Source organism: Toxorhynchites rutilus, chromosome 3 (genome assembly GCF_029784135.1).
Source record: "Toxorhynchites rutilus septentrionalis strain SRP chromosome 3, ASM2978413v1, whole genome shotgun sequence".
NCBI lineage: Eukaryota > Metazoa > Arthropoda > Insecta > Diptera > Culicidae > Toxorhynchites > Toxorhynchites rutilus.
In genome coordinates, this window is record NC_073746.1 from 196,435,013 (window position 1) to 196,459,720 (window position 24,708).

Here is a 24,708-nt window from a genome sequence, read left to right on the forward strand (position 1 = left end):
TTGAGAGTTGAGCGAGACAGGTGAAAATCGAACGATGAAAAACATCGGTTTAGCACTCGACACATAATCGCTACGGGCTCGTTGTGCCCGTAATTTGTGCAGGAGTGAAGGAGACGAATAAAAGTGTAGTAGCGTAGGTTTCGATAGCAAATGATGAAATTGATCGTTTGAAGAAGGTCGGGACAGTCGATATTCGTGAGAATCAGATCCGATATAAAAGTAGCCTTAGCTACGTCTCTACGTACGCTCAGTAGATCAAGTCCAATTAATTTACAGCGGTTCTCGTAGTGAGGAAGATTTGAGGGATCATTCCAGGGCAGATTACGTAAAGCGAAACGAACAAATTTACGCTGGATCGCTTCGATGCGCTGAATACCGTTTTGATAGTAAGGCGACCATGTTATGCAAGCATACTCGAGAATTGAGCGAACCAACGCACAATAGAGTGCCTTGATGTAATAAACGTCTTTGAATTGTTTCGTGACACGAAAAATGAATCCGAGAGTTCTAGAAGCTTTGGCGGTGACGTAAGATATATGATCCTTGAATGTGAGTTTACTGTCAATGATGACTCCTAGATCTTTGATTGCTACTACACGGCTTAAAATCACACTGCGCAATTTATATTCATAAACGACAGATGAACGTTTCCTCGAGAAGGATATAATGGAACATTTTTCAGGATTCAAAACCATTCTATTGTTATCACACCATTCAGCGAAAATGTCAAGCTGCTGCTGCAGGTACACTGCGTCATTAAGACAATTGACGGGCCAAAACAACTTGAAGTCATCGGCGTAAGAGAGTTTGTGGCACTCCAAGCAAAAGTTAACGTCGTTCAGGTACAGAAGAAAAATATAAGGGCCAAGATGACTACCTTGAGGAACACCCGATGATACTAGAAACGGAGAAGATACAGTGTCACCTATTTTCACTGACATCACACGGCCAGTCAGGTATGAACGTAACCAGTTCAAGAAGTTGCCGTGGAATCCGAGACGTCGGAGTTTAGCGACCGCTATTTCGTGGTTTATTTTATCAAACGCAGCTGAGAAATCTGTATAAATTGCATCAATTTGTTGACGTGACTGTAGAGAGCGAGCGATGAATGAGGTGTACAGTACCAGATTTGTTGAGGTAGATCGCTTGGGAACGAAACCATGTTGTTGATGTGAGATGTAACTACTGCATGCATGGGAGATGAATTCCAAAACTATGAGTTCAAATAACTTAGACACCGAACAAAGGCTGGCGATTCCTCTGTAATTCTTGACATTTTTCCTGCAGCCTTTTTTGAATACTGGAAACGAAAGAATTTTTCCATGCTTTTGGAAAATTTCCACATTCCAGTGATCGAGAAAATAGCGAACTTAGTGGCGACGATAGACTACCAGAGCACTTCTTCAACACAATGGAGGGGATACCATCTGGCCCCGGATTTGTAGAATTTTTTATTTCGCGACAAGCTAATTGTACTCTGCTAGGGCTAATGGTAGTGAGGGCGCAGACAGATGGCAGATGAGGTACATTTCTTGTTGCTTTGAAAACTTGATCGTTGTTGAGATTTTCGCTAACGAAAGCACTGCTAAATTGTTCCCGAAACAGCGCACATATGCTTTCTCTGTTTGAGGCCTCAACATTATTGTGTGTCATCACAGAAGGTAGTCCGAGCTCCTTTCGCTGTTTATCTACATATTTCCAGAATTCCTTTGGACTGAGTCGTAGATTACTTTGAACGCGAGTCAAATTAGCACCAAATAAAATGTTGTTCAACCACTTGTAATTTTTGTTGGCGACAGAGTAGCGTTTTCTCCAAAAATCAGTTCGGTATTTTGAATATTTTTTCAAAGTAAGTCGTTTCTCTCGTGAAGTCGTGAAGCGCAAGCGGTCGTGATCGAAGCCCGCTGAAGCGGCTCAGACGGTGGCCAAGCCCTCATTTACGGCCAGGAAGGTTCTGCTGTGAGTTTGGTGGGATTGTCAAGGAATAATCTATTATGAGCTGCTTCCCTATGGCCAAACGCTCAATTCGGACCTGTACTGCCAACAACTGGACCGCTTGAAGGTAGCACTCATGAAGAAGAGGCCATCTTTGATAAACAGAGGCCGCATTGTCTTCCATCAGGATAACGCCAGGCCACACACTTCTTTGGTGACGCGCCAGAAGCTCCGGGAGCTCGGATGGGAGGTTCTTTTGCATCCGCCGTATAGTCCGGACCTTGCACCAAGTGACTACCACCTGTTTTTGTCCATGGCGAACGAGCTAGGTAGTCAGAAGTTAGCCACAAAAGAGGCCTGTGAAAATTGTCTATCCGAGTTTTTTTTTGCCAATAAGGAAGCGAGCTTCTATAACAGGGGTATTATGAAGATGGTATCTCGTTGGGAACAAGTCATCGAACAAAACGGCGATTATTTGGCTTAAAACAGATGATTGTAACTAATTTTATGAACAAATGAAAATTAAAAAAAAAAATACCGCAGGACTTTTTTGACAGTCTAATATATAAGGGGCTCGAAAGGAAAGGGGTGTAAGTGACTTGATGGATTTTCCACCACCAACATTTTCTTTCGTGAATAGCTCAGCTGCAAAAACTTTCCAATTTGTGTTTGCTACAGAACCGATGATTGAGGATCTGACCGATCGTTCACATTGTCAAATAAGCTCGGAATATGTTTGCATCTAACTTATGACCAAAAGTGGGAGTCGATGAAGAGAAACTCAAACATGTCACTTACACCTCTTTCCTTCTCAGCACACCTCATATAATCTTATTCATACAATAAAAATATTTGCTTGAATATAATTTGCACATATTTTCGCAAACTAAGAAAACTGGCATCTCTGAAACTGAAAGAAGCAGCATGTACGAAAATTTTGTCTGAAATTTATTTTATATTATAATAATAGGTTCAATAGGAATATCGAAGAATTTAGAGGAAAAAGGTTAAATTAGGGGCAGGAATTCTTGCTTCAAGTAATTTAATAACGCTTGGTAGAAATTTTCATTCAAATCTGAGCAATTTTATATTGCTTTAGCCTCCTAATCTGATGGAGAATAGTATGGATCCCAAACTAGAATGACGCCACAGGTCATCGCGGATACTTTCGGACACCCAGGTTGATGGCGATATTAACCGTGTAAGGTGGCAAAATATTTATTGAGATTAGATCGGATGTCAAAAGCCTGGCTGTCACGATATTGAAGACACTTATTACCAATAATTTTGGTCGTGTAAGGTGACCATAACACAAGTGATTATTGTACTTCATACAAATATCTGAATGATCCACTCATATTTGGTTATATATTAGTGAGAGGTTACTTAGAGGTTTGACACATTGTGTATCATTCTATATTGATAGATATCTAAACCCTGTCCTTAGGAACCACATGACGCCATCATAGACCACTGTTTGATCTAATTTAAATAGAAAAGCTATATCTATTGGGCCAGAAAAGCTGCTCCAGAAAAGGCAACATATTCAAAATGAACTCCTTTTGATATTTTTGTTTCGTTTCGAAAGCGTCACCAGAAAATCCGAGCTGCGGAAACTTCCTGCCCATATCCGTATCATGCACAACCAATATTTCCATACGAGAAACGAATCTGACAGAAATAGACTTTGCGGATAGAGTTGGAATATAATGTCCTGCTCAATAAAGTCCCTAACTATTTGATCAAGATACAGACTACAAACAAGATCCTCTTCCTGGGTAACACAAAAAAGGAAAGATGGCAAAGAATTTCTAGTACCGTCAACTGAACGAGCCTCCATTGGTCTGGCGCTCGAGAACAACCAATTGTGTCATGTGATGGGCGAAGACACTGGTTGGTGACCATCGTTTTGTCTAGTCTTCCGCCATGTTACGATATTTTGATTACAAAAGCAAACGAAAGAAAAGGAAATGCCAGTTAAACAATACCAGCATCAAAAAGCTAGAGTGTCAGTGACGGAAGATTCGAAGAACGAATATTTGGACGTGTGTTTTTCGGCGATCACAGAGAAGTGGTTCGTGAGTGCAACGAGAGAATCCTAGATTCCGACTGCACGAAGCATATGACGGGTGACGCTAACAACCTAACTGAAATGGCTGACTCCAACGAGAGCGTGTGCTTAGCGGACGGGAAACGGATTTCAGCGAAAGATATTGGTACCGGTAAGCTAGCGGCGATTAGCGCAAACGGTGAATCAAATTGATTATAATTGAGGACATACCGTTTGTACCTGGACTGACCGGTAACTTGCTTTCCATGAGCCGGATCGTTGATGAAGGGTATATATGTACTTTGAGCCCGGAGGATGCCAAAAACTACGGAACGAAAAAGTGACCGCTGTGGGCGAGCGAAAAGGAAAACTTTATCGCTTGAAACAGCCGGTTCAGCATGCTCTTTTGTCCACAGCTGGGCATTCTCATATGTGTCAGCATCTCGGCATCGACGCTTGGGACATCGTCATCCGGATGCTGTGAAGCGGATTATACGAGAGGAAATGGGAACTGATTTTAAGCTGAGAGACTGTGGAGTGCGATCTGTGTGCGGTGTCTGCAGCGAGAGCAAATTGGCGAAGGCTCCGTTTCCCGCTTCCAAGACTGCTGTGTTAGACTAGTACATTCTGAAATTTGTGGAGCTATGGATGTGCGTACTCCCAGTGGGGACGGATACGTGTTGACGCTGATCGACGATTTCAGCAAACACAGTCATCTACTTGCTAAAGAATAAATCGGAAGCCTAAGACAAGCCTATGATTTGGTTGGTAAATGACTGGACTAAGCGTACCATCGGTACTTCGCATACCTGCAGGCATAAAATAGACCCCATTCGTGGTCCTTAGCTTCCTGTCCAGTAACCCCTATCCCTACCTCCACGTGGTGCCGGCTGTGGTACGAATAACCATAGTGAAGATCGTGTATTTAACCCCGGCGGGATCTTGGTCGTATGCTGACAGGGAAGGGGGCCTATCCGAGCGTCTGTTCACCATGGAGGTGCGGCTCAAAACAGCGTCTGATCCCCATGCTAGGGGCGGCTGATCACTGTCTTTTTTTTTAAAACGTATATTTGTGGTTTGTATGATTAGTTAAAATGATTTACATAATATTTAATCTCCGACATCAAAATAAAATTTTAGTTCATCAATATCTATCCTATCATTACAACTATCAATGAAGGTGACAATAACAATAATAACAACAATACAATACAACAATAATTTCAATATCAATGTTCTCTCATTCGCTGCTATCCTCTCCAGTGAGGGCCGAAGAAGATTATCTGAATGGAGAACGCGTCGCCTGTCAGTTATCATTAGCAGCAGGAACATTTGTGTGGGAAAGGAAAGAACGGTAGTAAGGAAGAGAGACGATTTCTTGTAGATGTCGATTGATGAGCAGCGCCTTACATTGAGGCGCTGGCAGTTGTAGATTTAGACCACCATCCTCCCGTCTTCGCGCTAGCTGCTCCATAGGAATGGTTGCACATGCACCACGAAAAAGATAGCTTCGCATGGTGGCTGTTAATTTCGCCACGTGTACTGTAGCCGGAAGCAGATTTGCTGCCATGTACCATATCCTTGATGATACGAAAATGATTAACAGTGTTACCTTTTGGTGCAAAGATAAGCTGCGTAATGAATGAAGCCACACTAGACGCGAGAAATTTGTAAGGAGTAGGTCCCAATTCGTCTTTACCATTGATCGTATCGAGTTGACGAAAATCACACCAAGAATTTTTATGGAGTTCTCCGTACGAAGCCATGGGAAAACCATGGGATTGATTATAACGCCGAGGTCGATTGCAGTAGTTTTCTCCTCATTCAAACGTGCCCCCGCTGACCGCTCAAAGTGTCGGAATAAATCTCGCATCGCGTCAAGTTTATCGACACTGGTTGAAATTGCACTGAGGTCATCTGCGTAAGCGATGATGAGATCTGTTCCACATACTTCTTCTAATCGCCGCAGAGCAGTGAGGAGCGGAGAGGTGCCCTTTGATGAGTAATCGAGAGGAAGATGATGATGCTATGTGGGAGGGTAAATCCACAAACGCTGTATCGACGCTCAAAGCTCGCATAGTACCAAACAAGAAGCGATGCTAAAGTTGCTTGAAATATATTGCGTTTAGCGTTCGAACATTTTTGGGAACCAGTCAAAACTCCATGAACTCGGAACACATTCTCCAGCCGCTGTTTTAGAACACGTGATAAAATTTTGTAGTCATAGTTGATTAACCTTATTGGTCGGTAGGAGAGTGCGTTGTCCCCCTCCCTCGTTTTTTTCACTAGCACGATCATCCCATCGCCGAACTGAGGTGGGAAATTTGACCTGTTAGCGTAATTAAGCACCAAATTCAATTCACGGTGTATTACATCAAAAGTGCGTAAATAAAATTCTTTCGGCAGTCCGTCGGAGCCTGGTGATTTTCTTGATGCGCTCGTTCGGATAGCCGTAAGAAATACAGCCGTTGTGATGTTATTCATGCACGCTCCATTTACGTCATCTTGTTCGGGTATAATTCTCTCGTACTGAAATGCGCTATTTTCTTTTACATGTCCGGGTGTATATAGATTGGTGAAGTATTCGACCATGTAGTTTTGTATCGCAGTAGAATCATCCATAACTTCGTCGTCTCTCGTTTGTTTGTTCTGTAAGGGTTCGGACGGTTTACTTTTCGTTACGATAGCGTACGATTGATCTGCTGCGAGCTTCTGCACCAGCAGTTTCTTGTTTTGCACACATGGAATGCCTATGTGTACAAACTCATGGCAGTATAGGCAAGTTTGTCGTTGTCCTTTGTACCTCAACGCAGTTTCTCCGCCCTGGATTGTAACGAGAGAGGGTATGTTCTTGGTGACTATCATTCGAGCAACACGAACTCCGGTTTTTACACTACAAAATTCGCTGAATCTGTCGTCCCACAGTAGGTCACGAATGTTAATGACTTCGCCGTATTCTGCGAGAAAATCGGTAATCTGGTCGTTTGTGACGCTCTCGGGTAGCTCAAGCAACTTGACTTCTACCGAACCGTCTTCCATCGTAATTCGTATCTTGTAGGTCTTTCCATCAAATACGAAATCGTGTTTGTTGTCGTGCTGCTGCACTATCTTCTCGGCAAGTTGGAAGTCGTTGACCTTAACGAAGGTACATCCAAGTCGTCTGCTGGGCTGGAGTTGGAGAACATTTTCTCTCGTAAGACCAAGTTCTTTCCCAATGAACTTATGGATCTCTTCATGGGAAAATAACTTCGGAAACTGCGAATAGTCAACGCGAAATGTATTTTCGCGGCGCGGCATCGCGAGGTGTCACGTCGCCGAAAACGTTAGAATAACCGATAAAAAAACGTATTTAGTAGTCCGTGAACGACTTCCGAAATCTGCTTGTCTAAAAACGTCGACTGCCAGCGCGGACTCTAAAAAAGACGGGTGGGTAATGTCGGGGACATAACCGGAGTGACGTAGGACTATACAAAGGGGACAGCTTTTGTTAAATATATATTTTAAATATATTGTTTTATTTTCTTCTCCTACGTGAATACCTACCTATCTACCTGAAAAATGGATTAGTTTACTGTTTACTCTTTATGAATATGTTGATGGATCTGAAAAGAACCTTTGGTGTTTTTGTTATCACTCGATATGCCCATCTTGTTCGGTTAAACCTTCCTGTTTAGCTATTGCGTTTGCCACTCGCCACAGCTTTCACAGTTGTAAAATTTCTTCCCATCCAGCTTGTGACATGTTGTTCAGTAAATTACATTTAATGCGACGTGCCGGAGAAACACTTTGCCACTCACTGAAACTAATTGTTGCCTTGATGAGAGCCGAACCGAAGCTGCTCTGTTCTTGATGCGGGTTTTCTGATTGTCGTGAGCAGCTTTGCAAGCCAACTCGAGCACTCCGACGGCCGAAACTCTATAATCGCTGTTAGGTATACTGGTGCTCCGGCACCAATCCGTTCGGCCTAGTTACTCTTGCGGAGCAATCAGTGAATGCGGCCAACAGGGAACTGGAGACCTGCACGGTTCGAGTGAGACTTTTCCTTTCCCTTAACTTGTCCTCCTTTGTTAAGTCCACGATGCCGATGCCGTACAACCACACGGGTTTACGGTTTGAAAGAAAATAGGATATTTTTTTGGGGTCCGCGTGTTTTATACTCTAGCGGTACACACTCACAGGATAGAGACAAATCGGCAGACTCAGCCAGAGGGGCGAGTCCAACGAGACGAACGAAAGAGCGTTAAAAGGGAGCGATGGCAAAAAAATACATTCATTACGATTTGTTCGCTCGTTGGATTCACATGCAGGCTAAAAAGGGTCCATTTCAGGATCACAAAATTATCTTCAATCTAAAGAGTTTATTGTTTTGTTATCAATCGATATCCCCATCTTGTTCGGCTAAACCTTTCTGTATAGCGATTGCATTTGCCATTCGCCACAGCTATCACAGTTGGAAAATTTCTTCCCATCCAGCTTGTGACATATTTTACAGTAAATTACATTCAATGGCACGTCGCATTACCACCACTCAGTATCGGATTGGAGGTAATTTTAACCTGTAATTGAACATTTGCGATGACAGTGTGGGGTCATAATTTGGATCTCTATGTTTACAAAAATGTCCAACTAAATAAGTCGCATTACATGTCCGTCCAATTAGCTAAATGTCGAACTAATAGTAAATTACTGTACTTTCAATCTGGAAACAATTTAAGAATTGGTGAAAATTGAATAATCAGGAAAGTCCCCAACTATCAATAAGCTCAGAACAACTGCCAAATTCACATACTCATCAGATCCCGGCAAACAAATTATGAAAAAATCAATTTGTGTTTTATTATTATTTTGGATAATGTTTTAGAAAGCATTGAACTGTATTTGCTGCAACATACTCACAGCGTCTTGAAGCTGCGTTACCGGGTGTTACGGACGAAAGGGTCAAATCAAAAAACAGGAAGTGGGTTATATCTATGGTATAACCGCAAGGGTGACGTAGGGCTATCGTTGATTTAGAGATCATTTGTATGAAGTTGAATCTGAATTCATTCTGAATGAATGAATATTTGGAAAACTTCGAAAACGAGAGCGTTACGTTGGAGGCACAAGGTTTTATGCATCCAATATTGGATACGGAAATATCCTACTGATGGAGAAGAATAATCTTCTGAAGTTATCCTGTTTATTGCGATTGATTGAAAAACCACAAAACCAAATGTATTTGGTCACAGTGTTACATGGATAGAAAACATTCAATTAAACTCGTTCACATGAATATATTTTGAAAATTCCCAAAGGAACTGGCAGATTATTTTCAGTAACGATTAGATATTTCCACATTTTCCTCGATACTGGAAGCCCACCAGTGGTTAATGCTAACTCGATAACCACCTGTTAATAGCACTTGATTGAAACATATTTGGTCACAGTGTTACATGGATAGAAAACATTCAATGAAACTCTTTCACATGAATATATTTTGAAAATTCCCAGAGGAACTGGCAGATTATTTTCAGTAACGATTAGTTATTTCCACATTTTCCTCGATACTGGAAGCCCACCAGTGGTTAATGCCAACTCGATAACCACCTGTTAATAGCACTTGATTGAAACATATTTGGTCACAGTGTTACATGGATAGAAAACATTCAATTAAACTCTTTGCATGAATATATTTTGAAACTTCCTAGAGGAACTGGCAGATTATTTTCAGTAACGATTAGATATTTCCACATTTTCCTCGATACTGGAAGCCCACCAGTGGTTAATACCAACTCGATAACCACCTGTTAATAGCACTTGATTGAAACATATTTGGTCACAGTGTTACATGGATAGAAAACATTCAATTAAACTCTTTCACATGAATATATTTTGAAAATTACCAAAGGAACTGGCAGATTATTTTCCAGCAATGATTAGATCTTTCCGGAACTTTCTCGATGCTGAATGGCATCCTAACGGAAAGAGTTCTGCGCGTGTATGTGTCGATCCTTCGCCGTCCACCTCCTCCAGCACGTTAGGCAACGATGTTGTCTTGTCGATGTCCTCACGAAAAATGAATGTGTCTCACCACCAGAATATCGCTTAAGTATGCTTTTTGTGTGTGATTGAATCGAGAGAAGGTGTGGTTTACAATGGCAATTTGGAAGGCAAACTAGAGGGGAATGAACTCTCTGAGCTCGGAACTTTCGGCGACTGAGCAATAATCGATTGCGGGCGCATACAATATTGGATACGGAAATATCCTACTGATGGAGAAGAATAATCTTCTGAAGTTATCCTGTTTATTGCGATTGATTGAAAAACCACAAAACCAAATGTATTTGGTCACAGTGTTACATGGATAGAAAACATTCAATTAAACTCGTTCACATGAATATATTTTGAAAATTCCCAAAGGAACTGGCAGATTATTTTCAGTAACGATTAGATATTTCCACATTTTCCTCGATACTGGAAGCCCACCAGTGGTTAATGCTAACTCGATAACCACCTGTTAATAGCACTTGATTGAAACATATTTGGTCACAGTGTTACATGGATAGAAAACATTCAATGAAACTCTTTCACATGAATATATTTTGAAAATTCCCAGAGGAACTGGCAGATTATTTTCAGTAACGATTAGTTATTTCCACATTTTCCTCGATACTGGAAGCCCACCAGTGGTTAATGCCAACTCGATAACCACCTGTTAATAGCACTTGATTGAAACATATTTGGTCACAGTGTTACATGGATAGAAAACATTCAATTAAACTCTTTGCATGAATATATTTTGAAACTTCCTAGAGGAACTGGCAGATTATTTTCAGTAACGATTAGATATTTCCACATTTTCCTCGATACTGGAAGCCCACCAGTGGTTAATGCCAACTCGATAACCACCTGTTAATAGCACTTGATTGAAACATATTTGGTCACAGTGTAACATGGATAGAAAACATTCAATTAAACTCTTTCACATGAATATATTTTGAAAATTCCCAGAGGAACTGGCAGATTATTTTCAGTAACGATTAGATATTTCCACATTTTCCTCGATACTGGAAGCCCACCAGTGGTTAATGCCAACTCGATAACCACCTGTTAATAGCACTTGGTTGAAACATATTTGGTCACAGTGTAACCTGGATAGAAAACATTCAATTAAACTCTTTCACATGAATATATTTTGAAAATTCCCAAAGGAATTGGCAGATTGTTTTCCAGCAATGATTAGATCTTTCCGGAACTTTCTCGATGCTGAATGGCATCCTAACGGAAAGAGTTCTGCGCGTGTATGTGTCGATCCTTCGCCGTCCACCTCCTCCAGCACGTTAGGCAACGATGTTGTCTTGTCGATGTCCTCACGAAAAATGAATGTGTCTCACCACCAGAATATCGCTTAAGTATGCTTTTTGTGTGTGATTGAATCGAGAGAAGGTGTGGTTTACGATGGCAATTTGGAAGGCAAACTAGAGGGGAATGAACTCTCTGAGCTCGGAACTTTCGGCGACTGAGCAATAATCGATTGCGGGCGCATACAATATTGGATACGGAAATATCCTACTGATGGGGAAGAATAATCTTCTGAAGCTATCCTGTTAATTGCGATTGATTGAAAAACCACAAAACCAAATGTATTTGGTCACAGTGTTACATGGATAGAAAACATTCAATTAAACTCTTTCACATGAATATATTTTGAAAATTCCCAAAGGAACTGGCAGATTATTTTCAGTAACGATTAGATATTTCCACATTTTCCTCGATACTGGAAGCCCACCAGTGGTTAATGCCAACTCGATAACCACCTGTTAATAGCACTTGATTGAAACATATTTGGTCACAGTGTAACATGGATAGAAAACATTCAATTAAACTCTTTCACATGAATATATTTTGAAAATTCCCAGAGGAACTGGCAGATTATTTTCAGTAACGATTAGTTATTTCCACATTTTCCTCGATACTGGAAGCCCACCAGTGGTTAATACCAACTCGATAACCACCTGTTAATAGCACTTGATTGAAACATATTTGGTCACAGTGTTACATGGATAGAAAACATTCAATTAAACTCTTTCACATGAATATATTTTGAAAATTCCCAAAGGAACTGGCAGATTATTTTCCAGCAATGATTAGATCTTTCCGGAACTTTCTCGATGCTGAATGGCATCCTAACGGAAAGAGTTCTGCGCGTGTATGTGTCGATCCTTCGTCGTCCACCTCCTCCAGCACGTTAGGCAACGATATTGTCTTGTCGATGTCCTCACGAAAAATGAATGTGTCTCACCACCAGAATATCGCTTAAGTATGCTTTTTGTGTGTGATTGAATCGAGAGAAGGTGTGGTTTACGATGGCAATTTGGAAGGCAAACTAGAGGGGAATGAACTCTCTGAGCTCGGAACTTTCGGCGACTGAGCAATAATCGATTGCGGGCGCATACAATATTGGATACGGAAATATCCTACTGATGGGGAAGAATAATCTTCTGAAGCTATCCTGTTAATTGCGATTGATTGAAAAACCACAAAACCAAATGTATTTGGTCACAGTGTTACATGGATAGAAAACATTCAATTAAACTCTTTCACATGAATATATTTTGAAAATTCCCAAAGGAACTGGCAGATTATTTTCAGTAACGATTAGATATTTCCACATTTTCCTCGATACTCGAAGCCCACCAGTGGTTAATGCCAACTCGATAACCACCTGTTAATAGCCGCGCGTGTATGTGTGTGTAGCGATGTCTTCCCAGGGAACCGTTTGTGGCATCACTCTCCTCCTGATAGATTCCCTTCTGGCCTAGGGTGCACAAACAGGCTCTTGGTGACACCGTTCATCCGCGCTTTCATGATAAATAAAGAGCTTCACCGCAACAGCGACAACATGCTCCAATCGCTGTTCAATTAGAACTGAGTGGATTTCTTCTTCTTCTTCTTTTTGGCTTTAAGAAGGTTTAAACTTTTCAGTTCATTCGCCTCTACGTAACTGAGTGGATTTCCGAGCGCCGCTCGCTTATATACCGATTGGTGATTTCAATAGCCTGTTTTGAAAGCAATTTTAAGACTATTGAAACAAGTTTTTGGATCAAAAAGTAACAAGTATATAACGCGTAGACATTTTATCTTTCGAATGAAGTGTTTATCATACCATTTCGTTCAGTTGTTTAGGAGCTATTAACGCTCAAAATCTCGGTCTCCGGCGTAACGCTTTCGTTTTCGAAACTTTGATTTTACACCCCGGTATAGAAATGAAAGACGTAGTCCTACGTCAAAAAAAAATTTTCTCAGTGATGCCCATATGGCTCACTTGTAAAGATTTATGACCTCAAAATATAAATACGTATAAGCATTTAACTCCCCTCCCGCGCTGTGTTGTTTACCACAAGACCGTTGACTGGCAATAAACGATTTGCACTCGAAGATAGGGTTTCTAAGCGAAGGAACATAGAAGGGGAAAATAGGCAAGTTTTATGACCCGAAGGAAAACATTACAGCGCAGGCAATCACTGCCGCGCAGCGTAGAAGTAATCGTTTATTCTCGTAGGAAACGAAGAACAAAAATAAATATGTTGCAGCGGATGCTTATCGTCTGCCTGCACTGGAAGAATTTATGGTGAGAACCGTAAATTCGTAGAAATAGGAGCCAGTCGCTTATCGACCACAGTCGGAGGTCTGGTAATAAATAATCAATTGTTGACGTATGTTTATGCCTCCTGTAGAAGATAGGATTATTTACGACTAGGGATAAACATATTTGTTGTATCGGCGGAGCCGGTCGCTTATCGACCGGCGCATGTGTAAAAACCCGGCTGGCAATAAAATGTTTGTGTGTGAAACAAAGTATCCCTCCAGCCGGGTGGTAAAACCTCCAGCCGGGTAGGCGATAACCAACGCGATGTTGGTTAGTTCTTAGATTTAGACCCTATATATAAGCCAACTTTTTACTGAATAAATCATAAATCGCCACAGCTATCACAGTTGGAAAATTTCTTCCCATCCAGCTTGTGACATATTTTACAGTAAATTACATTCAATGGCACGTCGCATTACCACCACTCAGTATCGGATTGGAGGTAATTTTAACCTGTAATTGAACATTTGCGATGACAGTGGTACAGTGTCGACTTTCAATGTGGGGTCATAATTTGGATCTCTATGTTTACAAAAATGTCCAACTAAATTACATGTCCGTCCAATTAGCTAAATGTCGAACTTATAGTAAATTACTGTACTTTCAATCTGGAAACAATTTAAGAATTGGTGAAAATTGAATAATCAGGAAAGTCCCCAACTATCAATAAGCTCAGAACAACTGCCAAATTCACATACTCATCAGATCCCGGCAAACAAATTATGAAAAAATCAATTTGTGTTTTATTATTATTTTGGATAATGTTTTAGAAAGCATTGAACTGTATTTCCTAAACTCTTTTTTGGAAGGTTTAATGGCCCTGAAAAGCGCCTTGTTTTATAGAATGGTTCCAATTTAGAAAACTTAGTACTCGTGCTTTTGAAAAAAAACCATTTCGAACGCCCTCGATGCCGCCTTGTTCTGGATTTGCCACCAAAGCAGTTTGTATAAAGAACAAACTTTTTTCTTCTGCTACCTGATGCCATTTTGCGATTGCGTTTGCCACTCGCCACTCGCTGCAACTGCCTGTTATCTTGATGTCCACCGAACCGAATGTGTTCTGTTCCGAATGCGGGTTTTCTTATCGTCGCGAGCAGCTTTGCCATCTAACTCGATCACTTCGGCGGCCGAAACTATATAACGCCGGCTAGGTGGACTGGTGCACTGGTACTAACGCGCTCGGCCTAGCTACCCTTGCGGGGAACTCCAGATCAACACGGTTCGAGCGTGATTTTGCCTTTCCCTTAACTTTTCCTCCTTTACCATGTCCAGACATGGCTGCTTGGGTTGGTTTGTTGATGTGTTGTGATGCGAACCGATGTGGTGTACGGTTTGAATGAGAATGATCGTTACGGCAGCGGAGCGGGGATTTTTAAGCTGACTGGTTGGCTCGAGAATTACGCATGTGTGAGACTGCGACCAATGTTTCGTTCATTTTTTTTCTTTTTCCTTTCCAATCGTGCTTCATTCTATTTCGCTGCTGCTCTGGTAGCCCGTTTTGGTCGGTACGATTTGAGGAGCACAAAATGGACCAATCAAAAATGGGCACATAGTGCATTTTGACAATGCTTGATATTTCACAATTATTCAATTATTTATCTCAAGAAAAATGAAATGTTATTCGTTATGATAGGTGCGTAGATATATTTCCTATCAATTGATGCAAAAACCTTTGCGATCTATTGAAAAATGCTCGAGTTATAAGCGTTCCAAATCTTGCTTTTTTTCCTACTTGTAGAGTGCCTAGATTTCCATTTCACCCCCTATATCTTCCGGTTAGACGTAGTCTTACGTCAAAAGAGCTGTGCACGACGGTCCTCCGGAGAGACAGGGGGTTGGTGCAGGCCCTGCAAGCCATCCGTTAAAATAAAACGCACAGGAAAATTCACAAAGAAATTCGAGACAGGACAATCGGACTAGACCCACGCAAAGAACACAACGCAAAGAAGAGATTGGAAACTCGGAACATGGAACTGCAAGTCTCTCAATTTTTTTGCGAGAACCCGATTTCATTCAGAAATATTGAGAGCCCGCAATTTCAACATCGTAGCGCTGCAGGAGGTGTGCTGGAAAGGTTCGATGGTGCGATCGTTCCATGGTTCCAACACACACGAGCTGGGTACAGCTTTCATCGTGATGGGGGATATGCAAAACGGGTGATTAGTTGGTGGCTGATCAATGAAAGAATGTGCAGATTGAGGATGAGAGGCAACTTCTTCAATATCAACATTATCAACGTCCACAGCCCCCATCTAGCCCTCATCTAGCACCGATGACGATAAAGAAGAATTCTACGCGTAGCTAGAACGTGATTTGAACGCTCAGGTCGGCCAAGAGGAGTTCAGACCGGTAATTGGTAGGTTCAGCGGCCATCAGCGAACCAACGAAAACGGCCCAAGACTTATCGACTTCGCTGCCTCCAAGAACATGGCCATACGTAGCACCTTCTTCCAGCACAGCCTCCAATACCGTTACACCTGGAGATCACCACAGCAAACAGAACGCAAATCGACGGTCGGCACTTCTCGGATATCATCGACCTATCGGGGCACTAACATCGAATCAGACCACTACCTAGTGATGGTCAAACTGCGTTCTAAACTGTCGGTCGTCAATAACATAAGACACCAGCGCTCACCACGGTACCACCTACGACGACTACAGGAGCCGAACGTTGCTGCAACATACTCACAGCGTCTTGAAGCTGCGTTACCGGGTGTTACGGACGAAAGGGTCAAATCAAAAAAAAAATTTTCTCAGTGATGCCCATATGGCTCACTTGTAAAGATTTATGACCTCAAAATATAAATACGTATAAGCATTTAACTCCCCTCCCGCGCTGTGTTGTTTACCACAAGACCGTTGACTGGCAATAAACGATTTGCACTCGAAGATAGGGTTTCTAAGCGAAGGAACATAGAAAGGGAAAATAGGCAAGTTTTATGACCCGAAGGAAAACATTACAGCGCAGGCAATCACTGCCGCGCAGCGTAGAAGTAATTGTTTATTCTCGTAGGAAACGAAGAACAAAAATAAATATGTTGCAGCGGATGCTTATCGTCTGCCTGCACTGGAAGAATTTATGGTGAGAACCGTAAATTCGTAGAAATAGGAGCCAGTCGCTTATCGACCACAGTCGGAGGTCTGGTAATAAATAATCAATTGTTGACGTATGTTTATGCCTCCTGTAGAAGATAGGATTATTTACGACTAGGGATAAACATATTTGTTGTATCGGCGGAGCCGGTCGCTTATCGACCGGCGCATGTGTAAAAACCCGGCTGGCAATAAAATGTTTGTGTGTGAAACAAAGTATCCCTCCAGCCGGGTGGTAAAACCGCCAGCCGGGTAGGCGATAACCAACGCGATGTTGGTTAGTTCTTAGATTTAGACCCTATATATAAGCCAACTTTTTACTGAATAAATCACTTGCATTTCGAGAGTCAACCTCAGCGTTACTCATTTATCCGAAATCATAAGAAATCATGCAAAGAGTTTCAAGCGAGATACGTACGGCGCAGTAGTCCTCAAGTCTACCTCGACGTGTCCGTCTTGATCTCTTCCTCTCTTTGGTCTTGCAAAATTTCTTCTTTCACAACACCACCTCCCGCCCCCCCCCATCGTCCCTCGATTAATTGAAGCCACACCGGGGGTAGACGAACTGGATGCTGTTCCCCACGATGAATGCTGGAACACCTTAAAAGCAGCAATAAGCAGCACAGCAGAGACCGTCATCGGGTATGAACAACGAGGACAACGGAACGAATGGTTTGACGACGAGTGTCGCGCGCTTCTGAAAGAGAAAGATGCAGCAGGCGCAGCCATGCTGCAACGAGCGACTCGACAAAACGTGGAAGGATACAAACTGAAGCGAAAGGCAGCAAACATATTTCTCTCGGGGAAAAAGCGCCGCCTGGAAAAGAGAGAGAATGAGAGGAGATGGAGCTGCTTTATCGTTCTCGAGAATCGCGGAAGTTTTTCAAGAAACTGAACGCTTCGCACAAAGGCTTTGTGCCGCGGGCCGAAATGTGCAGAAACAAGGAAGTAGGCATCTTGACGAACGAACGCGAGGTGATCGAAAGGTGGAGGCAGCACTACGATGAACACCTGAACAGCGCGCAGACAGAAGACCAAGACGGCGTTGAGGAGGACTACACCGGTGCAATGAACAACGACGACGTACCACCCCCGACCATGGGTGAAGTTAAGGAGGCCATTCATCAGCTCAAGAACCACAAAACAGCTGGTAAGGATGGCCTCGTAGCGGATCTCTTCAAGGGAGGTCCGATAAAACTTGTAGAGTGTATGCACTGGTCGGCCGGCCGCATATGATACAATCGACCGACGACAGCTATGGAGGATCATGGACGAACACGACTTTCCCAACGATGAACGGTGTGCGGTGCAGTGTGCGGATCTCAGGTGAGCTGTCGGAATCATTTGAGACTCACAGGGGACTTCGACAAGGCGATGGACTCTCCAGTCTGCTCTTCAACGTGACGCTGGAACGTGTTATGCGGAGAGCGGGCTTCAACATGCGGGGCACGATTTTCAACAAGTCTAGTCGGTTTATCTGCTTCGCCGAAGACGTGGACATAATTGGAAGAACACATGCGACGGTAGTCGACTTGTATACCCGACTGAAACACGAAACAGGGCTGATTGGGCTTGGGATCAATGCGTCTAAATACATGCTAGCTGGAGGGACTGATCGCAACAGAGTTCTTCTTGGTAGTAGTGTTGTGATCGACGGCGACGAGCTCGAGGTGGTGGAGGAATTTGTCTACCTTGGCTCGTTGATAACAACTGACAACAACAACAGCCGTGAAATTCGAAGACGCATTGTCAGTGGAATTCGTGCCTACTATGGGCTCCGCAAATCCTTGAGGTCCAACAAGCTCCGACACCGTACGAAGTGTACCATGTACAAATCCTTAATTCGACCGATTGTTCTTTATGGGCAAGGAGCATGGACGATGCTTGAAGAGGACTCACAAGCGCTCGGAGTTTTAGAACGCCGAGTGCTCAGAACAATATACGGTGGTGTACTGGAAAACGGAGTATGGAGAAGGAGAATGAACCACGAATCAGCGCAACTCTACGGCGAACCCAGCATCCAGAAAGTCGTCAAGGCTGGACGAGTGCGATGGGCAGAGCATGTTGCAAGATTGCCGGACAGCAGCCTCGCAAAGATGGTTTTCGCATCGAATCCGGTAGGAACAAGAAGGAGAGTAGCCCAGCGAGCGAGGTGGTTGGATCAGGTGGAGCAGGACTTGGCAAGGATCGGTGCAACCGGGAGTTGGAGAACTGCAGCCATGGACCGGGTTTATTGGAGAAGAGTAGTGAATCAGATCTAACCTTAATGGGATATAGAGTCATAGTAAATAAATAAATAATGACAAGATACGCCACTACGTGAGCCTTGTGCAAAATCAGTTCGGGAAAATGCCAAAAATTCTGCGAGCTGATGGGGGTGGGGAATATTCAAATACGAAGCTGAAGACGTTCCTGGATTAGAACGGGATTATTTTGCAGCAGACTGCACCATACAGCCCGCAACAAAATGGGACATCCGAGAGAGCAAATCGTACCTTGATTGAAATGACCCGTTGTTTGCTTCTCGAGGCGAATTTGGAGAAGAAGTACTGGGGCGAGGCAGTGATGACTGCTTGTTACATATACAATTGATTGCCATCTTCAACGGTTGAGCGCACCGTCTTCAAACTGTGGTTTGGGGAGAAGCCAAGTTACAGTCAATGCGGGTGTTCGGTTCTAGTGCATGGATTTATTCCCAGATAAGAAGAGACGAAAGCTCGATAGCAAGGCGATCAAGCTGACATCCGTTGGATATGCTGAAAACAAGAAGGCCTTTCGTTTCCTTGACCGAACGACTGACAAAGTGCAGATTAGTCGAGATGCGAAGTTTTTGAAGATGGAGATGTACACGAATGAATCGGTGCGACATCCAAAAGAAGTCTTCCGAGCCGGCTATTTTGGAAACTTCAAATTACTCGGAGAGCGAGTTTTTCGTGTATTTAATGGAAGAGCCAGTTTGTAGAGGATTCAGTCCTGTAATTCGGCGGTCGAAACGGGCCAATAAAGGGAAACCACCGAAGCAATTGTTGGATGAGATGAATGTGACGTTTTTGGCTGAGGTCGACCAGGAACCTCGGACTCTACGGGAAGCTAGGAAGTCATCGAGTTCAACCGAATGGGATGAAGCTATGTGAGAGGAGTTAGTTAGTCATTCGTCAACAGCACGTGGGATCTAACGGAGTTACCTACTGGTCGGAAAGCTATAAGCAGTAAGTGGGTATACAAAATCAAATGTGACGCTGATGGGAACAAGGTAAAGTTCAAAGCTAGACTAGTGGCGCAAGGATTTTCGTGGAGTGGAGTGGAATTTGAGGAGGTTCTTGCACTTTCCGTGCTCTGTTAGCGATTGCGAGTCAGCTGAATATGCCACTTACGTCCAGGTAAAGACGGCGTATTCACATGGTGAGCTTGAGGAGAAGCTGTTCATGCTTCAGCCAGCAGGTTTCGAGATTCCGGGCAGCTCCGCTGATCCTTGCTTGTACACAAAATCAGTTGGCGACACTCTGGCTTATCTGCTTGTGTACGTCGATGATATTGTGCTTGGATGTATGGACAAATCAGTGTCAGCCGCAATCTTTGAGGAGCTAAAACCAGGATATCAGCAGTCTAGGAGAATAGAAATATTTCCTGGGCATGGAGACGATATTTACTTGGCAAAAAAAACCCGAAAGTTGAGCTACGATGGACGAGCTGGTTTGATTGGATTCACGGACGCAGACTGGGAGGGCTATGCCGAAAGCCGGAAGTCGACATCCGGATTCACTTTTTTGTACGCCGGAGCAGCAATTTCGTGGGTGAGCAGGAAGCAGTCATCCGTGACATTATCTTCCATGGAAGCAGAATGCGTTTCCTTGAGCGACTCAAGGAGAAATACGTTTAGAGTATTGGAACTATGGTTGCCGATATTCTTACCAAGTCGCTAGGAGTGCAAAAGCAGCAAAGGTTTGCCAACAGGATCGGAGAGGAGGTTGGGGACTAAGTTATTGCTAAGCACTGTTATCCACTTCAAGACACTGTTTTGTTCGCTAGTACGCAACATTTTGGAATATGTTTCTATGGTTTAGTCTCCATTACACAAGTTACGCAAATCCTTGCAGTTTAGCGGATTCAGAGAAGTAATTATGTGATTTGCCTTGCGTCAACTCCCATTGAATGATCCAGTTTGTCTTCCCAGCTATCTTGACCGCTGAAAGTTGATTGATAACCCTTTCTGCGAGGTGTGGAAAACTACAGCGGCTATTTACCTTCGAACATACAACGTGGATTGTCCTGGATTGCTACAGTAGGTTCCGTGGTATATTCTTTCTCGTAGTTTCAGAAAATCTCCATTTTTCCTAAATCCATTTCGCAGAACTACTATGGCTTCAATAATTTTCAAATTTGTGTTTGCGATCGTCCAACAATGTTTGTAAGGAGTTTGATATAACTTGGTCCAAAAATGTGTTTAGTATTGAAATAAAATGTCTAGACTAATCTAGTTTAACGTAGTTGAATAGGGTGGAAATAAATAAACAAATGATTCGCAGAAGAAAATTTAACAAACCACTCGAAATAGATGGAAAATTTGAGTCAATTTTATGAATATCATATATAATTTTGATTCCAAAATGAGCTGCCTACCTTTGCGCCTACCTGGGTGAATGCTTCCATTCGGGCTTTAAGCTGTTCTTCGATTTCTGGTAGCTTGGATAATTGTGCTAATTTTTGTTCCGACAATTCAAGTTTCTCTTGAATTGCACATATTTTACCTTCTTGTAACTGCAAAATGAACATAAAAAGTCACAGGTTAGAATCATCACATTGAATAATCCATGTTTTTTAGTTTTCTTAATTTACTTTAAGTTGAGCTTCTTTATGACGCAATTCTTGTTCCAGTTTCTCATTGAGGTCGTGTAAGGAAGTTGATTCTCTTTGCGCATTCAGATAACGTTTTTCTAATGTTGTGATTCGTTCCTCTTGGTCCTCTTTTTGTGCAACATTCTCACGTAAATCTCTCTGTAACTTAACGCACGTTTCTTGTGATTTCGTGAATTCCTTCTGGGTTTTGGTTAGATTTTCCTCTAAATCATTTATCTTACTGTTCAGGTCAGAAACTCTGCGTTGCCATTGAGATAGCTCAGACGTCTGTAATGATAAATGTTATTTTAAATTTTTGTAGACTATATACAAATATAAAAACAAGAATCATACAATGTTTAAATAAATGGTTAGTATTATTTATGTGTATGTTTGATTTAAATTATTGTCCCTATTGCTTAGATTACTGATAGATTAACTAAAAACAATCCAATGACCCAATCTGCACAAAGATTAAAAAATAATATCCAACTTTTCATAGCCTTGTTGCATTTTATTCATATGTTCGCTTTTGGTAGTTTCGTCTTTCAGTAATGGTGTAGAATCAGGAATTTCATTGATAAATTTTTGCGAGATAAGTTCCTTCCCTGATCTCATCGGAGAAGGACGTGTTTTTCTTTCGCTGCAGAGTGGAAAGGAAGTATGAAGTTTTTTTCTATTACTCTTTTGCTACCTATTTTTAAAAAATTGTGTTTTACAGGTATACATACCTGCCAGCACTCAGGATCTAAACAGGGCACCCATCGACTACCTGGACTTCTTCTTTTCTTGCTTTCACAATGGAAGTGGATGTTACTACACACCACAGTCCCCCTGCCCCTCCCATTCCTTATAATGAATCAACTATCCCGGAGCCGGGGAACTCCGATCCACCATCAAAAACACCTCCTCGGATTAAGTCCTATCCTGAAGATTCCGATGGACCTTACCATGTTTATTTTCGCCCCCGTCAGAAAGCTCTGAGAATTTTGACAATAGCCAGAGAACTCAAAAAGAATTTCAGCACGGTCGATTCGATAAAGCTAATTAGACAGAACAACAGAACAGAACAAGCTTCGTTATTTTTTTTTATATTCCTTCAAAAGACGTTGAAATTGATGGTGTCATCACCGACCCTAGTCTAACGTGTGATGAAATGTTACACGAAGGAAAAGGTCGATTCAAGAATGCCAATATTGATCATTTGAATATACTTGCTTGCAAGAAATTGCATTCGGTATCTCATTCCAAAAAAGGGAAATAGTACTTCGAATCAGGTTCGTTTCGAGTAACCTTTCCCGGAAAAACTCTTCCACAATTTGTGGAAATTGAAAAGGTTTTGCTTCCGGTGCGGCTTTACGTACCTAAAGTGATGAGTTGTATGAAATGCAAGCAATTGGGGCATACAGACTCCCACTGCAGCAACAAGATACGTTGTGCAAAATGTGGGGGGGATGCATGAGGATAAATCATGCTCTGAAGATGCCGATAACTGCATTTTTTGCAAAGGAGAAGTTCACGATCTTTCTGCGTGCCCAGCGTTGAAATCGCGGGAGGCAAAAGTTAGGAACTCTCTCAAACAACTATCCAAGACGACCTATGCTGAAATGCTCAAAAGGGCTGTGGCAAAAGAGACCCCTAATCCTGGAGCACAAGAGAACCCTTATGCAATTTTGCCAACCGATGATTGTGAAAATTTTACTTTCATTGAAGAAGCATTCATGTCAATACCGGGAGGCTCAAGAAAAAGAAAAAATTCTGCTCCTCTTACTCCTCCAACTCCTCGTAAAAAGCAAGAAAACGTTAAACCAACTGAGAAATCCTCTGGAAGTGATAAAACTCCAAAACAAACATCTCCAAAGCAAACACCTCCTGGTTTTACTTCCCCTAGAACACAAAAAGACGTGAACACTCCGTCCGGGTCTTCCAAAGCTGGCTTATTTTCCCTTCCAAGTATTGCGAGTCACATTCTAGATGCTTTAAACATTTCCGAGCCCCTCAAAAGTATTATCATTAGTTTGGTTCCTGCATTATTTGCATTCTTGACAGAAAAATGGTCCCTCCTTGCAACCATTTTCTCACTCGATGCCTAATTGTTCCATAAGCGTTATAGATACAATTAAAGTTATTCAATGGAACTGCAGAAGTATTAAACCCAAAATCAAATCGTTAAAATTTTTAGTCAACAATATGAATTCTGACGTATTTGCTCTTTGTGAAACATGGCTTCCCCCTGATGAGGACTTGAATTTTCATGATTTTAATATCATCCGTTCAATTCACATGGTGTGGCTTGGGGGGGGCACTCTATGATGATAACCGTTCCTCAATCATCCACGATCTATGCGATAATTTAAATTTATCAATTTTGAACACTGACGGAGCTACAAGAGTACCCAAACCCCCTGCAAGAGAAAGTACACTAGACTTGTCACTCTGTTCGTCTACTTTATCGTTAGATTGTATGTGGGAAGTAATCCAAGATCCTCACTTACCAATCCTTGTTTCTATTGCCAATGAGATGTGTCCACAGAAATTGGTCGAAGTTGTATACGATCTTACCCATAATATTGACTGGGAGAAATTTGCTAGTATTATATCAGAGAGCATCAATTCGACTCCTGAACTTCCACCTCTCGAAGAATATGATTTCATTGCTAGTTTGATTTACCACACTGCTATTCAAGCTCAAACGAAACGTTTCCCTGGTGCAAAACTTCGCCGACGCCCTGGTGCTCCTTGGTGGGACAAAGAGTGCTCGAATGCTTATTTCAATAAATCCTCTGCTTTCTAAAATTTTCGCAAAAATGGCTCAATTTTGATAAGTATGAACTTTTGGAGACCAAATAAGTATGAATCTTATTGGAGCCAAAAAACGCAGTTATTGGCGACGATATGTTAATGGTTTGTCAAGGGAAACATCTATGAGTACCCTGTGGAACACAGCCAGGTGTTTGCGAAACAAAAACCGTACAAACGAAAACAAAGAGTATTCCGACCGATGAATTCTTGATTTTGCCAAAAAAGTATGTCCAGATTTTGTCCCTGCAGAAGACATATCTCGTAATACATCATCTTCCAATAGTAATAACGAGACATTGTTTTCTATGACTGAATTCTCACTTGCACTTCTTTCGTGCAATAATTCAGCTCCTGGTTCCGA

General features: G+C 42.2%; 1 protein-coding gene across 6 annotated transcripts in view; it reads right to left on the minus strand.

Moving 5' to 3' along the window:
• LOC129779526 (liprin-alpha-1) overlaps positions 1 to 24,708 on the minus strand; it is a 458,998-nt gene that overhangs the window by 275,268 nt on the left and 159,022 nt on the right. For 5 of the 6 annotated variants that reach the window (XR_008743689.1, XM_055787064.1, XM_055787065.1 and 2 more), the window contains exons 7-8: positions 21,546 to 21,833; positions 21,330 to 21,467 (exon numbers count right to left, since the gene is read on the minus strand). Coding sequence is in view for 5 of the 6 variants with exons in the window: in XM_055787064.1 (XP_055643039.1) it covers positions 21,330 to 21,467; positions 21,546 to 21,833 (426 nt within the window). In the remaining variant the exon portion in view is untranslated. The remainder of the gene's footprint in view (positions 1 to 21,329; positions 21,468 to 21,545; positions 21,834 to 24,708) is intronic. The other variant, XM_055787066.1, reaches the window with a different exon arrangement.